Consider the following 24,104-nt stretch of genomic DNA (forward strand, 5'->3'; position numbering starts at 1 on the left):
AAACAGTAGGGGGCAGTGTTTCTGTCGCCACTCGATATGTAGCTCTAAAGAGACATGAAGAAGAAGAAGAACATATAACCGTGGTGGAAATTGTAAGTCCTCCAGTGGCAATGTATTTAACCAACCACTGCATCCTCCAACGTTCCTGTGTTTTTCTCTTTTGTGAAACAGGCACATTATCAATCCTTCTTCCATAGTCGCCATGGTTGTTTTGGAGACTCTGGGCTGCTCTTCCTGATCAATATATTGGGGAACCGCAATACCGACATAAAGAACAAACAGACAGGTACAATTCCGTACGTAAATGGAGCATAAATGGGCCTCAAACTTTTTTGTTGCAATTAACTGGATTCAGAAAACATCATCACTGCTTGGAAACCAGTTGGTGTATTCTGGAGGAGACCATCATTCTTGGATGCACATGAACTCTCAGGGTTTCTCCCTACACTGCTTCAAAAACGACACGTCTCATTTTCTTATTTCCACAATCCAGACAGAATGTTGGCAGATGGAATCCTGTGGTGTCTGAGTCCTATGGAATGATGGTTGACCACAAATCAGCTTAAATGAACCTTGACAAAATGGACCCGCACTTTCTTCAGGAGAGGGCTGCCCTTACCAATTTACCCTCGACAACTCAATGGCCACTCTTGATAAGCCACAAGCATTTTAAATAAGTTAAAACACATAGTTTTGGAGGGAAAATCAGCTTTGAATTTTAGAGGTTGAGACGTCTCCATCAGATCACCAGAGATTTCCTGTGCCACAGTCTTGCTGGGGGAGTTACTTCCAATAACATCCAGAGGAACATCTACAACAATCCTCTGCTCCTTGCACCGCTTTTCTGCCCGCGTCGATATCAAAACTGTGGACGTTGCATGACAGGCAACTACTAAGTGTAGACCCTGACCCAAGAGCAGTCACTGGGAGAACTTGACTCCCAGTGACATTACTTTAGGTGGGTTCGCCTTCGTCCTATCATGTAGCTCTTCAAGTGACTGGTCCATGATGTGGATGGACTCCACTGCAGACCCATATTCATGCTGTTCCCTAGAACTTTCTTTAAAAAAAGTAACAAAAAAATTCCAATTTATAACATTAAACCTTTAGCAGAATTTATCTGACAAGAGAAGTGGCGCTTCTCCAGAACTCCATAAGGATGTCCATCTGGAGTGAGTGGGATCTACAACTGACCCTTTGTAAGTGAAAGGTATGAAGAAAACAGATGGATGAAGAAGCACGTTGAAGGATTTAGCGATGCTCTATGAGACAGATTGAGGTTTATTCTGTCCGAAAGCAGCGTAGCACACGCTTTGATTTAAAATCAATGGAGAGATGTAGATCTTGATCGCCACCAGTCACACAAACACACACACACAAATGTTTCACCTCACTGTGTCTTGTTGAGCTGTCAGGAAATCACTGGCCTGGGTACGATATGTTTTGTTCGCCAGGAGCTTTGATTGATCTTTGCTGTTATGTGTCAACCGCCACCCAAAAGTCACTACCTGTCTCCAGTTTTTCTCCCAATGTGACTTGGAATGGAATGCAGCCCCCGATCACCCTGCCTTTCTCTGAATAAGCAGCAGAGCATGAATAAATCAACCAAGAATGGGGTTCTTTTTTTGAAAGGTACAAGCTCGACAAGAGGAATGCCAGACCAGTTGGGTTCTTTTCCTGGGCTAGTGTCGTAAAAATATGAGAAAATGAAATTCAGACTTACTTTTTCCTGCGTATTACACAAAATAAATCGCTAAAACTCAATTCATCCTGAATGAAAATGAGCACTCATTTCCCTAGTTATTTATCTACGCTCACATTTTAGTGCACAGTTGAATTCATTGACAGCCGTATTTGAAGCTTTCGGTCCACTCCTGTTTCCCTCCCACATCGCAGAGGCAGGCGTGATCTCCAGCTTCTGGCAATCTGCTTGATGGCTGATGCTCCCGATTTAAGAGGATCTCGGCTTGAACGTGATTTCCACATCGACCAGTACGGCTCTCCTTGACTCTTGACATCACCTTGGTCTCCTGTCTGTGGAAGTGTTTATGCCATTTTGTTTTCCTGTTGGAGTATTTTTTGTTGCTCTGTCTTCCTCCCTCACCGTTTGCTCCTGTCTTTGATCATGGTGTTGATATATACATTCCTTCACATTTGTATTTAGAGTTCAGTTATTTTATACTCCCTTATATACCTGTAACAACGGCACAATACAGATTTGTTTGTTATTTTGAATAATATTTATTTTTTGCAAAAAAAGGCAAACTATTCTTCTCCTTATTTTTTAAATAACAAATTACTAGTCAATGTATTTATTTTTTAATTGATTTTTAAGTACATGAGTGGAAAAAAAACTAAAATACAGTAAAATATATCAGATTGGTCGGTAATGTAAATGTAAAAAAAAAAAAAAGACAATAAAATAACACCATGTCTGTGCCAGGTGTAAAAATAACCATGTAAAAACACAAATATGATGTTAAGGTACAGAGGGTGTAGAGGGAATTTATATATTATTCATATGTTTTCATATAAGCATAAAAACTATATGTTATATGTTTGATATAAACATATTATATATACATTTTTTCTATTACGCTACTAAAAATACTAACAAAAAATCTAAATATTAAGTACTTTATTACATTTTAATATTCATTTCATAAGCAGAAGTTCATATTTGTGGGTAAAAACACAAAATGAGAAAGAAAGAAAAAATAAACTAAAAATGGAGTCCTTCCCTATAAGGAATTGCAATGTCAATATGATATAGTTGTACGTGAATTATAATTAATATTAGATTTCACAGTAGAATTCAGGAAACCGTTGCTCCAGTTGAAGAAAAATCCGCTTTCTTTCCCGGTTCCTCTCGTCGTTCTCTCACAAGTTAACCGGGCAGATGAATATTTGATGATTTCTTAAACACAGGAAGTAACTGCAGGAGAAAGAAGTACTTCACCCGGGTGCCCAGTGCCACTGGCGCATTGTAAAGGCTTATTTATAGTGACGGGAGACTACAGGCGAGGAGCCACGTGTCTGGGAAGTGTTTGTCTATTTGTTTAAATGAGGCCGACACTGAGAAGCGCTGCAATATGGGAGCTTCGGCAGCCTCGAAGTTTCGATGTAAACACCCACATGACAATCACAAACAACTTCAAAGGTTCAATTAAAAGGTATTTTGATGGATTCCCTATCGCCATCTGAGTTGACCTTTCTGTGTTTTTCCCATCAGATTTTGTGTAAGCTGACAACAGAAGAGCCTTTAACTGGAGCGAGGAAACCTGCTCGCAGCATTTAACAAGTGCGTCCCACACGTTTAATTGAGTAACTTCCAAGAATTTGTACTGTGTGTTTCATTGTTCTCTCAAAGTCATCGCTGCAATGAACTCCTACACGCCGCTCCACTTGCGGTTTGGTTTATTCAATTTTCCAACTGCAGTTTAGGTGGGATGAAGAAGATGAATAAGGTTTCATCCGGGGCGAGCCGCGCGCTGCTTAGCATTCATTCTTTCTCCGTCCGTGTCCACATGCTTGTTGAACAGAGGACGTACCCAACACAATCAAAATACCTCTCTGTCTGTTCTTTTGGGAGGCAGGGTGCACCAAATTGGATTTGCTGACAAATACCGTTTGGACTGCGGACAGCCAGTTGTGAGGCAATGCGTCAAAAGTGACAGCAAACGCAGATCGACCAGCGAAGGCGATGAGACTCGCACCAGCCTGCCTGGAGCAGCAGCCCCGCTCCCGGATGATGAAATGATTGCAGTAGTTGTAGACGTACCGCACTGCATTGTCCATGCGTGACACTGTGAGGTAGGCAGCCAGGTTTGCTGTGTACGAAGAACACACGATGAGGGTGAAGAGCCACCAGCTGCCCATGACAATTCGCAGAGCCACAGATCCCAGGATGGAGTCGCTGCCTGAGTGAGAAAAACGTACAGCAACGTCAGAGTCAGACGGCACAAACTGGGTCTCTGGAAAGAAATACTGCACGTCAATTCTCATGAATCTTGACGGAGACTTGCGTTTGTTTGGGACATTCATGTAGTTGGTGTTGATGCCTATATCCTTTTTAGATTAACAGTTTGAAATAGACGTTATTAAGGTCAAAAATCAAGGTCAATAAGTTTTAACCAAGTTGTGGACAAGTACTTGCATTTTAGTACTTACTGAAACCAAGTACTTACATATTTATGAAGTTATGAATGTTATAAAGTTTTTTTGTTTTTCCATTTACATATAGTTATTCGAACAATATTCCTTGTACATTCCTTGTTTTTCTTGTACATGGGTGAGTTTCACTGCAGTACAAACATACATTTTACAAAATTGTCAAAACTGTCATTCAAAAACTGGGCGGTGCCATAAAGTGACATTGGTTTCATGGTATCTGTGGCCATTGTATGGTTGGGTTGGATGAGTACAATGTCAGTGTTAAGGGAGGAAGAAACACAATTTTTGTGTAAAGTGGAATCGGGTCTTTTGACCAAGCAAGCAACATATTTACCAGCAAAGTCGAATCTTAAAGTGTCACTTCATCTTGAATACAACATGACGTTGCTGCCTTTAGGAGCAAGATGGACACTTCCTCATGCCTCAGCATGTATGCTGGACTGGTGTAGGGCTGTGTCCAATCCAGAAAGACATCTAGCCTCCCAAATGGCCTCTTGGATGGCCAACAATGATTTCCTAACATATCTTTGAATTGGTTGAACCTCAGAGATCATTTATCCAGGGCTTATTAATCATCTCCTGAAGGGACGCGTCTACTTGGCAAAAGCTTTAAATTCCACAGTGCGACGCCAGCATCTTTATTTTGTCACGCCGACTCCCTCGCTTCAGCTTGGTAGGAAATAAGAGAACATGTTATAGGACAAATGCCATCAAAATGTCATGGGAAAGATTCCGCAGACGGAAATGTAATGAAACCATATTTGTCTGAAAGCGTCACAATCAACACAGCTGAGTCCCTTGGACAGCTAGAGGGGGAGGGAGGGGGGACTGAAAGCCTTGTCGGATATATGACACTGCAGCATCACTCATTTTTATTATATACGGCTTTGAGTGATTTCTTAAGGTCATTGAATGTGAAATGTTCATCTTGCAACTGCACTGAATCTCTCTGCACCGTCAAACATTTCCCCTCCTCCTGAAACGGAGTGATAAAAGCGTCCTAATCATGCCGAAAATGTGCTTTTTTTTCAGGATTCGGTGGCACTTTTTTGTGGAAAAACTAGATGTGAGAGCAGGGAGTCCATGAATAAGAGAGGAAATCAAGCCAAACATGTTGGCAAATCATCAGTTCATCATTGGGGGGGCGACTTTATGTTCTCCGACAATGGCACATTATGCATCAGCAGGCAGATCCATATCAAAGTGACCGATGTCATCTGAAGGGAAAAAAGCGTCGACAACCAAAAGTGGCTGCATTTGAATGTGAGCCAGGATGAAAAAAGGAGACGTAGAATTCAACTTCTCTTGAAATATTGTAGGCGTTGGGTTAAAAAAGGCTGGTTGGCAACGCGCCAGACGATGATAGATGCTGTTCAGACTCCAACATCAGCTGCTGAAGTAGTCATTTATCCAAACCAGACATACCTGGATCACCACCAGGGCTAAAGATGGCCGGGGCTCTCCTTGACAAAAGGCACCTTTAGAGAATGCCGGGCTGGACTGACTCATGACTGGATCAGCATTTATGGTTTATCAACATCCAAACTCACATTTTAAGGAACTCCTTTTTTTTTTTTTTTTTTTTTACAATTTAACCTTGTGCTGTTAATCTTGTTAAGTGAGTGTTTCACGCTACTGTTTCTTCCACAGAGATTTGAAGTGCTTTAGTTAAGAACTTGAATGTGTTTGAGGGGAATTTCCAAATGAGCTAAGATAATCTTCAATTGAACAAAAACATGTTTTTCAAGGCTTTTTTTTTGTATCAGATCCAAAATTATTTATTTCCATGCAGAACAAATTAACTGAAAAATTTACAGAAGGCAGCTTATCGCCGAGAGTAATGATCATAAATTAAATAAACAGCCTCAGTGACTAGTCTTCTTTTTATGGTCAACTAGTCTTGTTTTTTTAAAATAAACTTTATCACCTACCTTGTTGCACGAAAGCACCGTAAACAATCCAGATGGCGCTCTGAAGTGAGGTGGAGACAGAAGGCGGTGGATGGCCTCCTGTGTTGCTTTGGCAACGAACCGCCTGGATGCGGCGGAGCAGAAAGATCATGATGCCCACCACGGGGATGGCGGCAGCGATACACGCCCAAACAGCGAGGTCAAACGGAGCCAGCAACGAGAAGATGTTGATCTTTTCCTCCGACTTCCGCATGAGGATCCCCACCGAGTAGTCCAGGTAGCGCTTACTGAAATCCACCACACGCTCCCGCTCCGGGGTGATGGTGATGGCCGACACCGCCAAGTCAGCTCTCTGTCGACACAAGTCAGAGGGTGTGGATGAAACTGCCACTTGGGTTCTCGGTGGAAATATGCACACTCAAGAGCGCTCATTAGTTTTTTGTGTGATGACGATTAAACATTTAAATGCTCAGATAGCTGTCAAATTCTGCTTGCTGAGGATACCCTCTGAAAGTAACTTGGTGCGAGACACCGACCCACTCATCGCCTTGCAAAGAATTTGGGTGATGTTGTTGCAGTAGCTCTGCGCGGCCATTGGGTGGCAGTGTATTTGTAGGGAAGTTGGAAAAACAAATCAGCAACCTGTGCATGTGGTACCAGTGCCGGTGCCACATCAAGGCATCTGAAACCCAAGTTTTCATGGAGGCATGCTTTGGCTTTCCGGTTGTTTATGTGGATGTTTATTAAAAATATGATGGTGATGAGCCCTCTGGTCAAAAGAAACAAGTGCACAATCAGTTCTACATTTTGGACTATGGTTTTCATTGCTATTGCCAGCTCTCGATTTACCGATCGATCTACGTTCCCACCATCACCTATGGTCACGAGCTTTGGGTAATGACCGAAAGGATGAGATCGCGGATACAAGCGGATGAGATGAGTTTCCTCTGCAGGGTGGCTGGGCGCACCCTTAGACATAGGGTGAGGAGTTCGGTCATCCGGGAGGAGCTGCTGCTCCTCCACATCGAGAGGAACCAGTTGAGGTGGCTCAGGCATCTGATCTGGATGCCCCCTGGACGCCTCCCTGGTGAGGTGTACTGGGCATGTCCTACCGGGAGGTCTGGCCTGGGAATGCCTCGGGATCCCCCGGGAGGAGCTGGAGGAGGTTTGTGCGGACTGGGAAGTTTGGGCTTCTCTGCTCTGAATGCTGCCTCCACGACCCGACCCCGGATAAGAGGCAGAAGAAGGTGACGGTTTTCATTGCAGCTTAAGCAGCTATAAAGCTAGAAGTACTGACCGTGTTCCTGGTGTGTTAGGTACCAGGAACTAGTGCTCCTGCTGGAGACAATTCTGTGCCACATTAAGGTAAACATTAAAAGGTATGACAGAACTTATGGAAGGGAACGATGTCAGCAGAAAATAGAATGGGTTATATGGCGGCACACAGTTAGATTCGGATGTGGTGGTCACACAATACCTCCACAGCATTTCATTGATTTCCGCAAACTTAGTTCTGGCTGACGCCTTCTTTCATAGGTTCATCTCTCTGTGTCGACAAGAGGACGCACCTTGCCAATGAGTTCCCCAATCATTCCATTCCAGGATCCATTGGGAAGAGCTGAGCCGTACTTCCCGTCCCCCACTTGGTAGATGTCGTACTTGAAACCGAGTATCTTGGCCAGAGCGTCCATGACATCGATGGAGAAGCCCTTGTACCTCTTTGGCTGACCCAGAATGTTCTCAGCCACCATCACAAACGGCTCCTCCTGCAGGTTAAAGACAATGAATCAGATTAGTCATCATTCTGATGAATGGGCGCGCGAACTGGTTTTGTCTCTCCACTCTCAAGTTCTCTCCAAATTGTATGAAATGGGGGAGTGTGTGTGCGCTTAATCACAGACGTGTCATTTATCAAGATGCACCACAATCTCCTTGTCACTGGACTGGTGAGCGAGGCAAGGGCACAGTCAGTCATCTAAAGAAGTTTGGGGCGACACGTTTATGAAGCGCTTCTGGTGTGGTCCCAGTCGAGGTCCATCTTAATAAAACAGTTGCCTCAGCCTCAGTGAGGTTCATCAGTGTGGAAACATGCAGACTTCATGAGCTGAAGGTATCAGATGGAGCTACAATTTCAAGGGCAGCGGCTGATCCCATCCCACCTGTCAAACCAAAGGCTTGGGGGCCATTCCAGGCCGCCAGATCATTTAAAGAGGCCTGCTAATAGTGATGGGTTGATGAGGTTACATGATTTTCAGAAGCCACCAGAGGGCGCTGTCTTCTGTAAAATGTTTGGACTTGAGCAACTGTTTCACGATACCTCAACCGCTCGTCACTTCTAGTTATGTATCAATGGAAAGAAAAAAGTATGCTGTTTCATAAGACATCACATTCACAGATACAGATGTGCTTGTTTCTAATCTTGACCTTCTAAGTCAAGGAGTGTAAATTTAGGAAAAACTATAAATTGCCAAAGAACCTGATGTTGCATCATGTTAAATAATTGTTGAAACTGTTCAGTTCATTCTGCACTGTGTTCATCTAGCATTGTAAAGAAATGAATCTTCACAGAAACACAGACTCAAGAAGTGCTCAGAATCACACATTAACCTTCAGAACGCCCCACTAAGAGGGAAAAAACTATTTTGTCAATACTTATTTCAACATGGGCTACTGCTCTCACGCGTCAAATCGAGGCGACATATTTCAATGGACAGGTGACAACCCTCTCCAAATAACCACCGTACTTTGCTCACTGCATTGATTTTTCTCCCCTTTGTCTGTATGTTTTTCTCTTCTTTTTCCCTCAAACTTGTAGGGCCAAAAAAAGCAAGCTAATATTTCTGACTGACAGAAACACTGCTTACTCTGTTTAGTGAACAGTGGTAGTCTGAAACAACATTCTCTTTAGTCAATAAAAATGGCTGTGCAGTGAAAATGGAAAAAAAATCAATGCTCTACCATCTGCTTCCCTAAAATTTGTCAAATTAAAATCCATTTTTGGTGGACATATCTCTTGAGCTGCTTGGAAGCATGCAAATAAAGTATTATCTCAAGACCAGCGTGCACTTAACGCTGAGCACAACCCTTGAATAAATGTAGTGGCAACAAATCATGTGTGAAAAAGAGGAAAAATGGAGAAGGGAGGACATGTGAGTGGCTCACAAGGGGCCGAAAGACACTTGCTTCGAGGAGAATGGCCGGAGAAACGCTGCATGCTAGCATTGATTCGCAGTCCTCTAAATGCCCTAAAAGATTGAGCAGATTCTTAAAAGACCATTCTCTGGAGGGAAAACACAAGTGACCAAGCAGAATCACGTGGATGAGTTTAAATTTGGTTTTTGTCCTTGGTCAGTCGTCCTACACTCAGCGACGCATCACAGTTCGCTGGACCATGAAAAGACCTTGGGATTTATTTGGAGTATTACTGTGAATTTTAACATGAAGAACTGATTTTCTGCTACAATGACGACAACTGGTCTGGCAAGGTTGAAGCAAATTCACTCGATCTGAGGTATGTCATTTGGATTACACGTACATCCTGACAAACGCTGGAGCTTTTTAAACTTATGATGTTGCACAGAAAAAAGGGGTACAGACGACGTTGACTACGGACATTGCTAGGAGCCTAGTTCCACATAACATTGAGGGTGCAAGAAAAATAGGGTTTGAAATCTCATTCATGCACTACACCAAGGGTCACCAACAGGGTGCATACAGGCACGAGGTAATGAAAAAAAAAAGTAATGTAATGTAATAACCATGTTATTATGTTAATTTTTGTCTTACACCATAGAAAAAACTCAGCAAAGAGACAAGTATTTAAGAGGTAAGTCATTTGTCATCCATGATATATTGTGATCTATGAAGTGTGTACTGAACCGACGGTAGCCCTTTGGGTCACGCAGTGCCCTTGGTTGGTGACCCCTGCTCTACACCGTGCTATAAACAGTACAATGCTCTTCAAAGACTTCACATTCTGATTCAATGGGCAATTCCACATTTGTTGTGAGAAATCCATCAACCCCAATCATCTCATCTCACTTTCAAAAGAACAATTTACTTTTTCAGCACCTGCCAGCTATATTTATGACACGATATTTGACTGTGTCACAAAGCGCCTCAGCACCTCTGACGCACTCAGCCACCCCCCGCAGCGCGAGGACAGTTCTGGATGTGATGTGACGTGACAAGCCACTTACCAAAACTCACATAATGTTTGCAGCAGGAGGAAGATGTGTGAAGATATAATGGGCTCATGAAACGCACTGTGTTTTAGATATCAGGCTCAAACCAGAGTTGTGTGAGAAATCACATTTTTTCCCATTTGTCTTGTTAAAAGAGCCTCTTATGTGTTGCATTGTTTTAAGATTGGTCTATTGAACTCCAACTGGAATACTAGAGTCAATTGAGTCTTGTTCGACCAGCATGTAGCATGTAGTTGATCACGAACTTGACAGGGTTTATGTGCTTCTCATCTTGCGAAACGTTAATTTTCAAATTTAATATTGACTACTACTCCATGTAATGCACTTAAAGTAATTATTTTTTGACTTCCCAGGATCGTTTCTTTTTCTATCTTTCAACATCTTGTTGAAAAGAAACACACAAATGTGTTATGGGTTACTAAATTGGCAGCAATGAAAATTAAATTATCCTAAAATGAACATTTTATTGACAAAATGTTTGCCCTGAAATTGGATATTGTAGGTCGGTTTTCACACATTTGGTACGCCGCAGATTTTTCTCGCTTTGACGTATGATCGAGTAGAGCCTCCCTTTGGAGGGGTTTCAGGCACGGCCTGTTGGGAGGAGACTGACTCACTTTTGTCCAGCCTTCATTATAACATAGGATTGCGACACCTTTAGGTGTCTAGGTCTAAATTGAATGCTTTTGTTTCAAGTCCCACAATGACAAAATCTTGTGCGTCTTCTCCGGTTCAACCATTGTCAAGACAGTCAAACTTCGGCACACATTCAAATCTATTTCAAAACTAATTTTAAGTCGCCCACAATGGCTTCAAAATACAGTACTGATGTACCATCTCCAACCACAGGGATGCTTTTAGTGAAGAATAGCTGTCTATAATTAATAGAGTGATGAAGATCACTCTCTCTTTAGACGTTAATTTTCTGTGCCAGTAGAAGATCCTGTAATATGACTGCAATTTCAGCCCCCCCTGTTGAATTGGTTACTTAAAGGACGTGTGAATTTTGCAGTACGACAGGTATTTTTTGGACTTTACAGCCACTAAACTGGGAAAGCATTTCCCCTGTGGATGCAGGGCACCTTCTAAATTTGAGAGGGCACTTATCATCCACGACTCTAAAGAGACGTTTTAATAAATCTACTTGTTTATAAATCGTCTGTAAATGAAGTACTGCATGAGATTTTTCATCATGTTCTCTTTGTTTTACGTCAATTTTGATTTTCTGTTGGAGCAGGAAAACAAGAATGACGAGTCAAACCAAAGCAGAAGGCTATTTTCAGACGTGTATCTACTTTACATAAAATACATCTGCTGTTTATTAGTAGGCGTATAGAACCGACCACCTCGGAGCGCTCCACTTCAGCATTTCGCCCACAACTCACCAGCAACGTTACGATCTTGAGCGTCACTCCTTGCATGCCGCTCTCTATTCGATTCTCCTTCAGGCTGCCGTTCAGACCACGAGTGGAATCCCAAGTTGCCAGCTGAGGAAAAGACAGAAAAGAAGCAGAAGGGTTGAAGACGCTTCTGTAGCGATGAAAGGAAAATTGGTATCAATTAACCAATCACGATAGCGCCGTGCTGCCAAACTTCATTAAGCACTGCCTGGAGCTGTGCTCTTATCAGTTTCCGCCTCCATTTGTTGCGATTAAAGCGCCTGCTGTACAGTATACTGCTGTACATTGGCGGTGATGTTTTAATTAGCACAGCACTAACTTTGAAATGTGCCTTTTATGAGTTTTATCGTTCAGATTGTAACATGCTGTGATCATTTGGAGTCAGGTGCAGGATGTGTTTTCAAGCCTGACCGGCCCTGTTGGGAAGACATGGTTCAGTGCAGCGGATAAAGACCTCATTCACACTTGGCTCACTTCAACACATCTCGCAGACAAACTCCAGCAACATGTTCTCTGTCAATGAAAGACAGCAAACATACTTCAAGAGCAGGTGCAGCTCTACGGGTTGTAATTTATGCATTTATTTCTTTTTTTAATCGGATTTATTTCCTTTTTTTTAGCAAGAAATAACACCTTGTGATATAAACAAAGTATAATTCAGATGGGGTGGATTCAACTGACAAGGGGGATCTGCAACAGACAAATATAGCCGTGATTCTGGGTGGGCTGGGACGCCGAAATGAGTCACACAGGTGCGGTGCTCAAGACACTGGGGCGTCCCTGAACGCGCCGCCAGAAGCTCACATCTCACTGTGTGGCACTAGCTGCTCTATTCCTTCCGCTTGTCCGAGGAGCGAAAACCATTCTACTTGAAGATCCTAGTTAGTAGTTCTTAACAGGATAAAACAAAACTAAATAAGTGCTAAATAATTTTATTTTTTATTAGTGCCACAGTGGAGAAATTCAATGTGTCACAGCGACAACAAAGAAACATAACCAAGGCATAAAAGACACAACTAACATCAAAAACACTCACAAAGCATAAGCATACATAAAATTAAGTTAAAATTCAAATGTATTTCTTGGTTTATCTTGTTTCAAACTTTTCACTAAAATCTTAAATCAAGAATAACCTTGTTTTTTAGTCCATAATGGACCAGGAATCTTAAAATGTGGGTGAATAACTGTTAAAACGTGATTTTACACTGCACCCATCTCAAACAAATCTCATTTTAAGATTTACAGTTGCTTAATTCAAGTATCTATATTGCTCTTATTTCAAGCATGTTGAAACAACCCATCAAACAATAATTTGTTTCACCCATTTTGGAGATATTTGCTGCTATTTAATGGTCAAATTTAGTCAATTTTATTTATATATTTTTTACTTATTTTGTAGCTCATTTCACGGTGCCCTGGACACTCCTTATATCTAGATATCTTGTCAAGTGAAATTATCTTGCTCCGTGGACAGATATATTCACTTGTTTCGAGTGTATATTTACTCACAAAGAGTGAATGTTATTAGATGTCTCTTTTTTGCAGTGCAATCGGCGCCAGCCACTCGAGGTTTCGGACCCTTGTTTTTCCTGTCGGTTCGACCACACTTTGGAGTTACCCTTCTGTTTGGATCCAGATTTCCCATTTTGGATGAAAGGGAAATCTTCTTTGTTTAGGTCATGGTTTGTGATTTAGGGGTCATGGTGGGTCCCAAAGCCAGACCAGATAAGAACCACCGCTTTATAAGGCTGTGGTGAAGCCTGGTATGTGGTGCAGAGTTTAGAGACAGTAGCTCTCAGACAAAGCTACTTAGACGTTTGAAGCTGCTCAGGTTTTCTCTCAGGTACTGAAGGTTGCTTTGTAGAGAATGTTTTTTTCAACTACTGTTGCAACAAAGGTTCCATAGTTGAATCAGAGTATTGCCGGTGACTAGAACAACCAGGGTGTCACGCACATCACATCAAACCTGCATGTCAACATGACATAATGAAGAGGGTGTATTGGGAGTGAGGAGAATACAAATGTGTGAAAAAGGCGAGGCGTGAGGTCAGGTAGGTTAATTGATTTAAAAATGAAATAACATGATGACTGTCTGTGTGAAGCAGTGTGGGAGGCTGTTTTAATGGACATCGTTTCCTGTTGCAGTCATGAAGAGGAAGGTCGGTACTTCAGCGACACCAAGCTTTGTTCATCACTGTGTGACTTGTTTCACTTTGTTCCTCACAAGCTTTAACACCTTCACCTTCTTCTGCCGCTTATCCAGGGTCGGGTCGTGGAGGCAGCATTCGGAGCAGGGAAGCCCAAACTTCCCGATATGCACAAACCTCCTCCAGCTCCTCCTGGGGGATCCCGAGGCGTTCCCAGGCCAGACCGGAGACATAACCTCTCCAGCGAGTCCTGGGTCTAACCCGGGGTCTCCTCCCGGTAGGACATGCCCGGAACACCTCCCCAGGGAGGCGTCCAGGGGGCATCTGGATCAGATGCCCGAGCCACCTCAACTGGTTCCTCTCGATGTGGAGGAGCAGCGGCCCGAGCTCCTCCCAGATGACCGAACTCCTCACCCTATCTCTAAGGGTGCGCCCAGCCACCCTGCGGAGGAAACTCATCTCAGCCGCTTGTGTCCGCGATCTCATCCTTTCGGTCATTACCCAAAGCTCGTGACCATAGGTGATGGTGGGAACGTAGATCGATCTGTAAATCGAGAGCTTCGTCTTGTGACTCAGCTCCCTCTTCACCACGACGGTCCGATACAGAGACCACATCACTGCTGCCGCTGCACCAAACCGTCTATCAATCTCACGCTCCCCTTTTCCCTCACTCGAGAACAAGACTTCGAGATACTTTATTTCCACCACTTGGAGCAAGAACTCTCCACCAACCCGGAGAGAGCAAACCACCTTATTCCGGTCGAGAACCATGGCCTCAGACTTGGAGTCCAAGTCTGAGGCTTGAACACCATCAGCATCAAAGTCTGACAAGGTGTCACAAACATGAATTCAACTGCATCTGGCCTGAATTGTTGTCATTCATCAGTGTTTCAACGTGTCTCTGATTTTTTGAAGATGTTTTCAATTCTTTATTTTGGTTCAGACTTATTATGAAGAGTTACCACATTTTCTGAGGGATAAATCACAGATTTTCTTTTGAAAGTTTCAGTGCTCTCAGACAATTATGCATGCTTGAAAATGATGTGTGATTGTGTCTCACCATCGATCAAGATGGTCACTCTCCAAGCCAGAAATATCTCGTGTTCAAGCGTCACAACAGGACAACACAACACGTATCAGGAAAATGGACACCACTGGAGTGGTTTTTGTCGTCTTTTTATGAAAAATCCGGAGAGAAACATAACAAAATGACTGGAACGCTACCGCTGTTCATGGAACTAAAGTTCCTGCGTACAGCCCAGACACCTGAAGGGACGGACCGGGTGAGACTGGCTGCTGAAGTGTCTCCTTCCTTGTCGCTCAGTTGACCTGCTTCTGGGTTACGTTTGTTTTTGAGGTATTTGACCTAGGGCCACCTTGTATTTTTTCCCAAGAGGAGCTGAATAAGATTCCTTCGCTTGGGATGTACCTCCGCAACCCAGGATAACCATAAAAAAATTGTATTGGTTTTTAATATGAAGACCTGACAAACTTCAGTGTCCCCTTCATTATTGACGATTGAAGCACATTGGAATGCACTGCTGCTGCATTAAAGATATCCATATGTCTAACAGTAGTGTGACACATTCTGATGCGAAGAGGTGGTTGATCCAGGGAGCATTGAAATTAGTTTAGGGGTCAGTTGGAGGTTTGTTCTAGTCTGTTTGCAATTCACGGGTAAAAAACAGTATACTTCAATATCATGGAGGTAAACAACTGCAACGTTAGCAAAGAAACATTTTAATGTTGCGTTGCTCACAAGCACATTGAGTCCTAACAAAGATAAGCAGGAGAGCTGTCAGTGAACTGCCAGACTTCACTGTCCAGACACTCATTCTCTTCTAGTCTTTCATTCCACGCTGTCAACGTCGTGAGGTGTGTTCCACGTTGACTACATGATGTCAGATAAATTCTTAATTCGTGCTCCTAGCTGGATGAGGATCTCAAGGACCCGACACATCACCGGAAAGGTGTCTTGCTGATTCGCGTTGACAGGAACAAGCCTTTGGAACTGTGGCCTCAAGGCCAAACATAGAGCACCGGCAACCACAACACGTCTCAGTGCTCATAAAGCCTCGCCCGGAAAACTCTCATACATACATTTTATGAGAGCTAAAGGTGAAATATTAGAACTTTTAGTTGACATGAAGTCTAGACAGGTTATTTGAAGAATGGTAGTGCAGTGAGGGCGAGGGATGTTTGAGTACAAAAGACCTCATTATTAGCGTCCTCAGGGCTTCACCCTCTTCTCAACTTCACTGGTAAATCCTACGTTTTATCTATCAGCTACTACATGACGACTAGACCAAACTTGTTGCCACCCCTAGCCTGCAATTCTAATATATATGGCCCTCGGGGGAAAAGTCCTATCATAAACAGTTCCAGGATAAAAAGTTATCAGAGTGACCCCACTGAAAACCTGATATGGAGCCACCAGCAGCCTTGAAAAGCAGAGCTTCAGGTGGAACTGTTCTCATCGACTGTAGTTGATCTACAGCATTGCTTCTCAAACAGTGCAGTGCAACCTCTGGGGGGGCTTTTTTTTTTGGCGTACACACAGTTGCGTGTGTTCATGTCAATGCTCTATGCACATAACCATAACCATGGTGTGTCAGCGGCAGGAGCCGAGACGGCAGCTGTTTAACAACCATTATCACTCGGGATTTAAGCAGCAGATTCGGACCTGACCGCAGAACGGCGCAGTGTTAAGTGATCACAGAAGGTGCAATAATAAGGTCAGTGCATAGTCATCGCCACGTCATATTTGTGCGCACCAATCGTCTTTTGCAAGTCCCAACAGGACGATACTGTTTTTGGGCGATTTTTTCTCCACAACTAAATCAGACCAAACTCACTTTTTTATTATTAATTACACAAATCTAATAAAAATAAAAAAAATAACAATAATACTGAACAACACTGTATCGGAACCTTGCAACTTTTAGAGCAAACTAAATGACAAATATGCAGAAGTGTTTAATATACTGTAAAATAATAACTCCAGCCAGTCGATTGGAGCAGCGCTATAAATTTGTAGCTGAGCGTTAACTGCTGAATACATATATATATATATATATATATATATATATATTACTTTTAGTGGAACAGAGCGGTGATGTCTGGATTAAAATAAATCAATTTGTCATGGATACTTTTTGTTTCAAGCTTAATTCTGTGCACTAACCACTAGCCATACTGAGGTAATAAATATTTCGCTTTGTCATTTATGTGTTCAATATGTTCAAGGTCAAAAGACATCATTTTAAACAATTGATTTTCTCTCGACAGTTTATGGTGCGATGCTGAAAAAGCCACGAATGTGATGGCTGAATCAGGAACCCCTACAGACGCTAACAACAAAAATACATTTAGCCGAAGCATCAGCAGAGCAGTTTCTCAAAGTTGAATGCTTGACGTAAGAAATTCCTTATAATATACATTTCCTTGAAAATGTATATTATATTATTACTGTTATTATTTTTAATTTGCATGATTAATCCCAACCCCAGATTGTGCTTACATGTTTCATTCTTGTAATAATTGATGACACTTAATCTAATTTCAATTCAGTGTTTGCTAATCCTGTTCTGTGTGACTAGGAGTATATTACTGGTATTGTTGTTGACACTTGTGCTGCGTGAATCACTCAAAGATGAGCTGCACATGGAGATTTACTCTACTTAAAACAGTAATTCTGTCTAAGCCAGTTAAAAGAATAACGGTTGGGAGTGAAAGTTGCTTCAGGACAGAACCACGATGTCACTTTCTAAGAATTGAAAGTGAACTAAATAGTTTGGAGCCACAAATGGTGAAGGAACTGTCGATTAAAATGGTGGCGATGCTCTTGTCTTTCACCAATCTGCTGGATTTGGATGAACGCTTGATCCCACGCCATAAGTGAAGACTGATTTTATTCGGCTCCATTCATCAATGCAAAGGGGAATATGCCAAAACGCCATTCTGCACATGAACCTTGGCAGACGTCCATGCGGCATTACTGATGCCACACACGATCGTTCTTGAGTTCAAACAAGGTAATGTATGACAAGGAGAATGTGTCCTTGTGTCTCATTCTGGCACAATTACACACTGTTCGAATCCATATGACTCACTTTCATCAGAGTGAGGAGGCGTATATGAAAGACTCGCACAGGACTGTGCCGGACATTTACCTCAGTGTAGAAGGGAAACAGCGTCTGAGATCAAACTGCAGAGAGGCCACGTGGGGGATGCATTTTCAGCTCGGAGGTTTCATCATTTCCCCTGCAGTTAATTTTGAAATATTGAGACTGTCTTGTGCGTTGACTTGATGAGAACGAGACACCATGTTTGATATCTCAGACTCAGAAGTCGTGGTATTTCTAAAAGAACCATTTCAAAGTCCTGCGACATTCTGTTTGGCCGCCGGTTGAAAGGAATGAGAAGCTCTAATTGAAAAATCTCCATCAGTGGCAGCAATTCGAAACTGCAGACCAGAAATTAAAATGATGATTTCATCACAAGAAAAGAAAAAAAAAAAACAAATGGAAGAAAGATTTGATACAATGAGAATCCTTTACACAACTACAATGCTCTTTCTCTTTTGGTTGATCAGGAAATAAAAAAGTCAGAAGTCTGAATCAATCTCATGTCAAAAAGAGAGAAAAAAAAAACAGTGCAACACGGTTTATGCGTGTCAATAAAAAGCAAGTGATCAGAATCATTCATAATTACGTCCTCTTGATAGAACAAAAACATAGCTTTTCACAATTTATTTCGATTAAATAAACCTCTAAATCTCATTCTGATCTGAAAAGTCCGGATGCATGTAATGCAATGCTCAGCCACTGTACGCTGCGGTGAAACAACAGAAGAAATCTCAAACACCGAAAAATGTCAATTTAAACAAAAGGGGTAAGAGGATCAACTACCACAATTTCTGGACTATGGGGTGGATCGGAATGTAAGTCACACCCACTAACTCTAAGGAGTTTTAGCCACAGGATTCACTATGGAGGCTTATAGTGTGGAAATGGCAGAATTATACTTTAATGCATTTTGACTCATCATGTTTTCAATTGAAGGACATTCTGCGGCAGCACGACATGTGTTGGCTTTAGATAAGCCATGGGATGGCGCTCTTTTACTCAACGTTTAGCGAGGCTAGTTGACTTTAGGTTAGCCATGAGATGGCGCCCCATTCATTCTATATTTTTCTGCAACCTCAGTGAATAGTGTGTTAAATAGTTAAATGTACATTTTCAAATATAAAAAAAAATCGCCATTGTCAAATGCTTCCAATTCGTCTGTACCAAAGTAACTGCAGTCGGACATGGGCATGAAATTATAAATGAGGTTTTCTGGTATTTGCAGAAACCCTGTGCTCAAAACACACACACAATGGTGCAGATGAAATATTTGGCCTCGCATTTCTCCTTGTATAACTGTGTGTAATAAGAGGGTAATTTCGCCGACTATAATTCTCTGATTGGGCTTTTTTTGTGCTGTTTGAGTGCATACTTGAGCTCTGTGAATCTGACAACAAAGAATCGATAAACCACGCGCAGATATCGTTCATGCCAGCATCAGCAAGGATGGAAGTATCAACCGAACACATCTGAGTGCTAAAAGGCTTTAGACACCATCAACGATATCATTGTAATCACTTGGCTTTTGTCTTTTTCTTTCTAGAGCTGTGAGTTTTGCAAACTGTGTGTGATTTGGTCCAGGATGTCAGTATCGACTGCTTCACAGGGGGTTATTTTCTCCATGAGCGGCTTCGTCCTCCGTGCAAAACTGTAAGCAATCTCAGCTCTGTAAATGGAACAAAACTAAAGAGGAACATTTTTACTTCACGGTGCTTTGCACATGGAGACACCAGTGGGAAGGTCGCCGAGACGGCAAACTCTGCATAAGGCCAGTGTTCATTTCGGCAAACACAAGTTTCACAATCCTGAAGCATTTTTTCCACAAGCATCCTTTCCAGTTTCACCTGGAAAACCCCCAAAAAAGAAGGCAAACTAGGGGCCGAAAAGGAATGTCTTTCTTTAAGGCACAGAATCATCCACTCCAGAACTGACCGAGTCGCTCTCACAGGGAGTGCGAGCCAGAAGAAGACCATGGGTGAGGGCACGTTATTCAGCTTCAGGTCTAAGCACCAGCGTTAATCTCCCTATAAAACAAGAACTGCCCCTGGTTCCACTAGATCATTTTTATCTAAGGTTGCCAGACGAACCGTGCTTATTCCAGAGGTTGTCTCTGGTATTAATCTGTAGCAGTGTCAGGAGTTTGTTAAGGGATAATACCCTGCAAATCACCAAACGTATTCCAGCAAGCGTCGAGGTCGTGAGCCAGTTCTAATACAGTGTAGATGCAAATCATCAGTTTCAGATTCAGTCGAGGAATGTTCTCTTGCTGCTCTCCACAGCATCACTGCCTTTTTTCTGGTGCCACCGTATAAATGTATTGAGATCAAGGCAGTGAACAATACAATCATTGCAATAGTGTATGGATTACAATCATAAAAAAAAAAAAAAACAAGGAAACATTGTGAGCTATTTTTAGTTGTGTTCCATTCACTTTGATTTACTGTTTTAGCGGTGGCTCTGAGTTTGATTTTCCTGTTCTGCTGCCCCTCAAATGTCTTTTGTGAAGACTGGATCTTTCCTAGTTTAAAATAAAAGGTGCATATTTTTTTTAAAATTCCAAAGAATCCCTGATTAGATAGTACTTCATGGATCTCAGGGAAGAAAAGTACACTAGAACCAGACAGAAGATTGTAACAAGTCACATCCCAGCTGAGAGAAGGGGTGTGTTTAGAGGCTGGATTGAGCAATACAAGTGGATGACAACCACTTTTACAGTCTTGCCTACTGCTCCTTTAACCTCAACACACTAAAATGTGCAACATTAAATGAAAAAAGCAAAAAAAAAAAAAAAAAAAAAAAAATTATATATATATATATGTATATATATATATATATATATATATATATATATATATATATATATATATATATATATATATATATATAGTGGCATCTCATAACAGAAAATACAAGCTCATATCTATCCTACTTATTTATTTATTTCTAAGTCTTCGCTCTATCCAACACCACCAGTGAATGCACTCATTGTGACTCATATTCCGACACACTCTGCTCCCACTACCTACAAAACTCCGATCGCCAGTGTATTCCGATCGTGTATTATAAGTGTTTAACCGTCACCTCTATCCTACATACTCGCAGACAGTTTACAGGCACAAGTTCAAAAATGTCAAAGAAAATGGCCGACACATCCTACATATGCTCGACAACAAAGCGACAAGTGATGTCGGAAAAATCAAATTTCCAACAAATTGTCTTCATTCAGGCGACCATTCTCCACGCTTCATTACAGATGTGGAATTGTAGCTCATCTCAGCGCTCGCTTCCAGGCGAGCTGAATCGCCAGGTGCTTATGTATCGATGAGCAGATAATGCTGCTAAACTCTTCATTGATTATCCCACGACCGCCCTCCACCGCTCGCGTGACGAAAGTGTGTTCAAAGTGTTCCATGTTGCGTTTGACATCAAGCTAAAGGCTTTAAAGGAGGGAAGGAGACACATCATTGTAGTTCATACATCACCTTCGAACACAGGTGGCGGCTGCATTTTCTCCAAAATTACAGTTCAGTTCAAATAAAAAAAAACAATGAGAAACATCACTACTAATATGGACATTTCATTTAATTTTGTACGGGCTCAGTGAGGATGATAAATATGAACATTGCAGATTAATTTTGTTTTTTTTAGTCATTGTTTCAATCCAGAAATTCTCAACATTGTTGGGATCAAAGTAAAACCAATTGTAGAATTTGTTTTCCACTACTGTATATATTATTTATTCATGTCTTTATTTTTAACATGCCAAATATATGCAGCCAAAAAAATAAACTTTACTTAAACAAAAAAAAAAAAGCAGATGAAGTAACTTTGTTAATTGCACGTCCACGTAAGGACTAAGTCTGAGAACAAATATTTTTTAAGCTGATTTTGCATTATCGGCTTTATATCCTATATTCCGCCGCAGCAAGCTGAAATCGAGCGGCTGGTGTTATCTCTTATCAACAGACACACAGCAGAAAGAAGCGGACTGGTTTAATCGGTCATGAAATCTGTTCGGAAAGATGAGATTGCGCTGCCTCCTCTCTCAGCAACATTCACTGTATTATTTCACAGCAAGAGAAATGGAGCAAACACATGGGACGTGAAGTGTCCTGTCAAGTACATTTAAAGTCCTGACTTTGCACCAGGTACATTCGGTCAAGACTGCACTGACAGATGGGTCCTTAACTAGGGGAGTATAGTAGTACCAGAATTCACTTGAATCTATGGACCAGCTAGAGTCATGAATTCCTCCGACATCCGTATGTTGCTGGACTGTGGGAGGAAGCTCGGCACCCAGAAGAAACCCACGCAAGAAAGGTGAGAACAAACGACCTCCACACAGACAGCACCCAGGTTCACTTGAAGAGTTGCCCCAAGCTGGATTAGAACCTGTGACCTGCTTGCTGTGAAGACGCCATATGATCCATAACAAATCTAAATATATATTTGATATTTCACCATCTAATCCAATCGTCTAAATAGACTCAGATCAGAACTTTTCGTTCCTTAAGAGTGATTCATTCTCAAGTGTGTTACCACCTTAGCAGCAGTGGAAGGGTGATGGAATGCTTCTGTCTGTTCATGAGGTTCTAGGCCTTTAGGTGGGATTTTTTTTTCAGAGGGTGCCCCTTCTTCTGGACATACACTGCACCTCAAAAACTTCCTGTAGTCCCACACTACTTGCTCCATTTTTGGTTGGACACAGCAAACTTTTTGTCCTTTTGACTTTGCTTTAATAATGATACAGCAATATGCAATGTGAAATTTGATCCACGAAGGAACACATTGGGAGAATCGGGTCTTATCTGTACTCTATAGTCTCTGTGAACAAAACTGTGAATAGCAGTCAGATCTGGCTAAACGTCGTCAGAACCACAATAATCCTGCACCAGATCCAGAACAGATCCACCAGACGGACATTCAGCGCACAGTTGGCTGCGATCTTGGGACGGATATGACGCAGAGCCGGACCAGATGCAGCCGGATCAGAACCAGATCTGGGCCATATATTAACTTGTATTGTCACTGCCGACCAGAACTACCCCACATTTGTTTCAGATCTGGCAAATGAAGTGGTAGTGGATGTGGCCCATTGTTCAAACAGCATGTAGTCCAGTTCTGGAACGGATACCAGAGTACTTCATTTTGCTATTATGGAAAATTAGGGAGGAAAGATGAGGAGGGTGAGACTGAAGACATTTGGACGAAGAATGTCGAAAAAAAAGGTTTTTATGGCCATGACATTGATCACAAAAATGGCCCTTGGGCCGGACTTTGGACATGGTGGTATTTGAGCTGGCATATTACTACATCATGAAGATGAAATTATTGGAATAAATAAGATAATTCTACTCAAATAGAGGAGGGGAGATAAAAGCCAACATAATTTCAGTCCTCTTTCAGGAGCCTCACCGCAGAATCTGTCCAAATGCTTTCATCAGTCAATTATTGCGCTGATACGGTGAGAAAGACACCAAATGATGATAATTATGTAAATGTCATTGTGGCCTGTCAGTTCCCCGAGTTTACGATGGCTGACTGATGGAAGAAATGATAAAACAGTCATTAAAATCTCACGAATGGGTGACTACATACAGTCCTGGAACACGTGCAGCCTTACTTTATTGGGACGCATCGATCGCCCTGCTCCTGCTGCGCACATTTCCAAAGCACTTTGCAGGGTTGGGATAGTGCCTCTTTCTCTGGGGTTGAGCTCAAAACAATTTGGGGATTCTGAGAGCGTCTCTTCAAAAATCTTCCTGCCTGAAAATAATTAATTGGATCAGCGTAAATCCCCCAAAATCGAGGGTTGGCAGGAAAAACCTCCCTCTAGATTTTCTCATGCTATTTCGAGTCCAGGAATCGAACAGTAGGATGAGCAAAACTGATGAACAACTCCTGACACAAGCAAATATGCAGGTGGAGACCTCTCACCTTTTTTTTTTTTTTTGGACACACTGGCAATAGCAATTAGCTTTTGATGTGCACTTGAAGCTGGATAATAAATTGCCTTCTATTGTGGAACCTGCTGACTTGTCAAGAAGCACATCGAGACATGGACACCAGCAGACCATGGATGCTGATCCTTTACTGTATTTTCATCTTATTGGTCAGTTTTTAGCCTAAAAATAAGTTCTAG

At 42.0% G+C, this 24,104-nt stretch overlaps 1 protein-coding gene across 3 annotated transcripts in view; it reads right to left on the reverse strand.

Annotated features, from left to right (window-relative positions):
* The window catches only part of grid1a (glutamate receptor, ionotropic, delta 1a), a 273,218-nt gene that overhangs the window by 15,033 nt on the left and 234,081 nt on the right, over positions 1 to 24,104 (reverse strand). For all 3 annotated transcript variants that reach the window (XM_053876097.1, XM_053876098.1, XM_053876099.1), the window contains exons 10-13: positions 11,674 to 11,775; positions 7,652 to 7,849; positions 6,105 to 6,435; positions 3,782 to 3,920 (exon numbers count right to left, since the gene is read on the reverse strand). In XM_053876097.1, the coding sequence (XP_053732072.1) occupies positions 3,782 to 3,920; positions 6,105 to 6,435; positions 7,652 to 7,849; positions 11,674 to 11,775 (770 nt within the window). The remainder of the gene's footprint in view (positions 1 to 3,781; positions 3,921 to 6,104; positions 6,436 to 7,651; positions 7,850 to 11,673; positions 11,776 to 24,104) is intronic.

Source organism: Synchiropus splendidus, chromosome 9 (assembly GCF_027744825.2).
Source record: "Synchiropus splendidus isolate RoL2022-P1 chromosome 9, RoL_Sspl_1.0, whole genome shotgun sequence".
Classification (NCBI taxonomy): Eukaryota; Metazoa; Chordata; class Actinopteri; order Syngnathiformes; family Callionymidae; genus Synchiropus; species Synchiropus splendidus.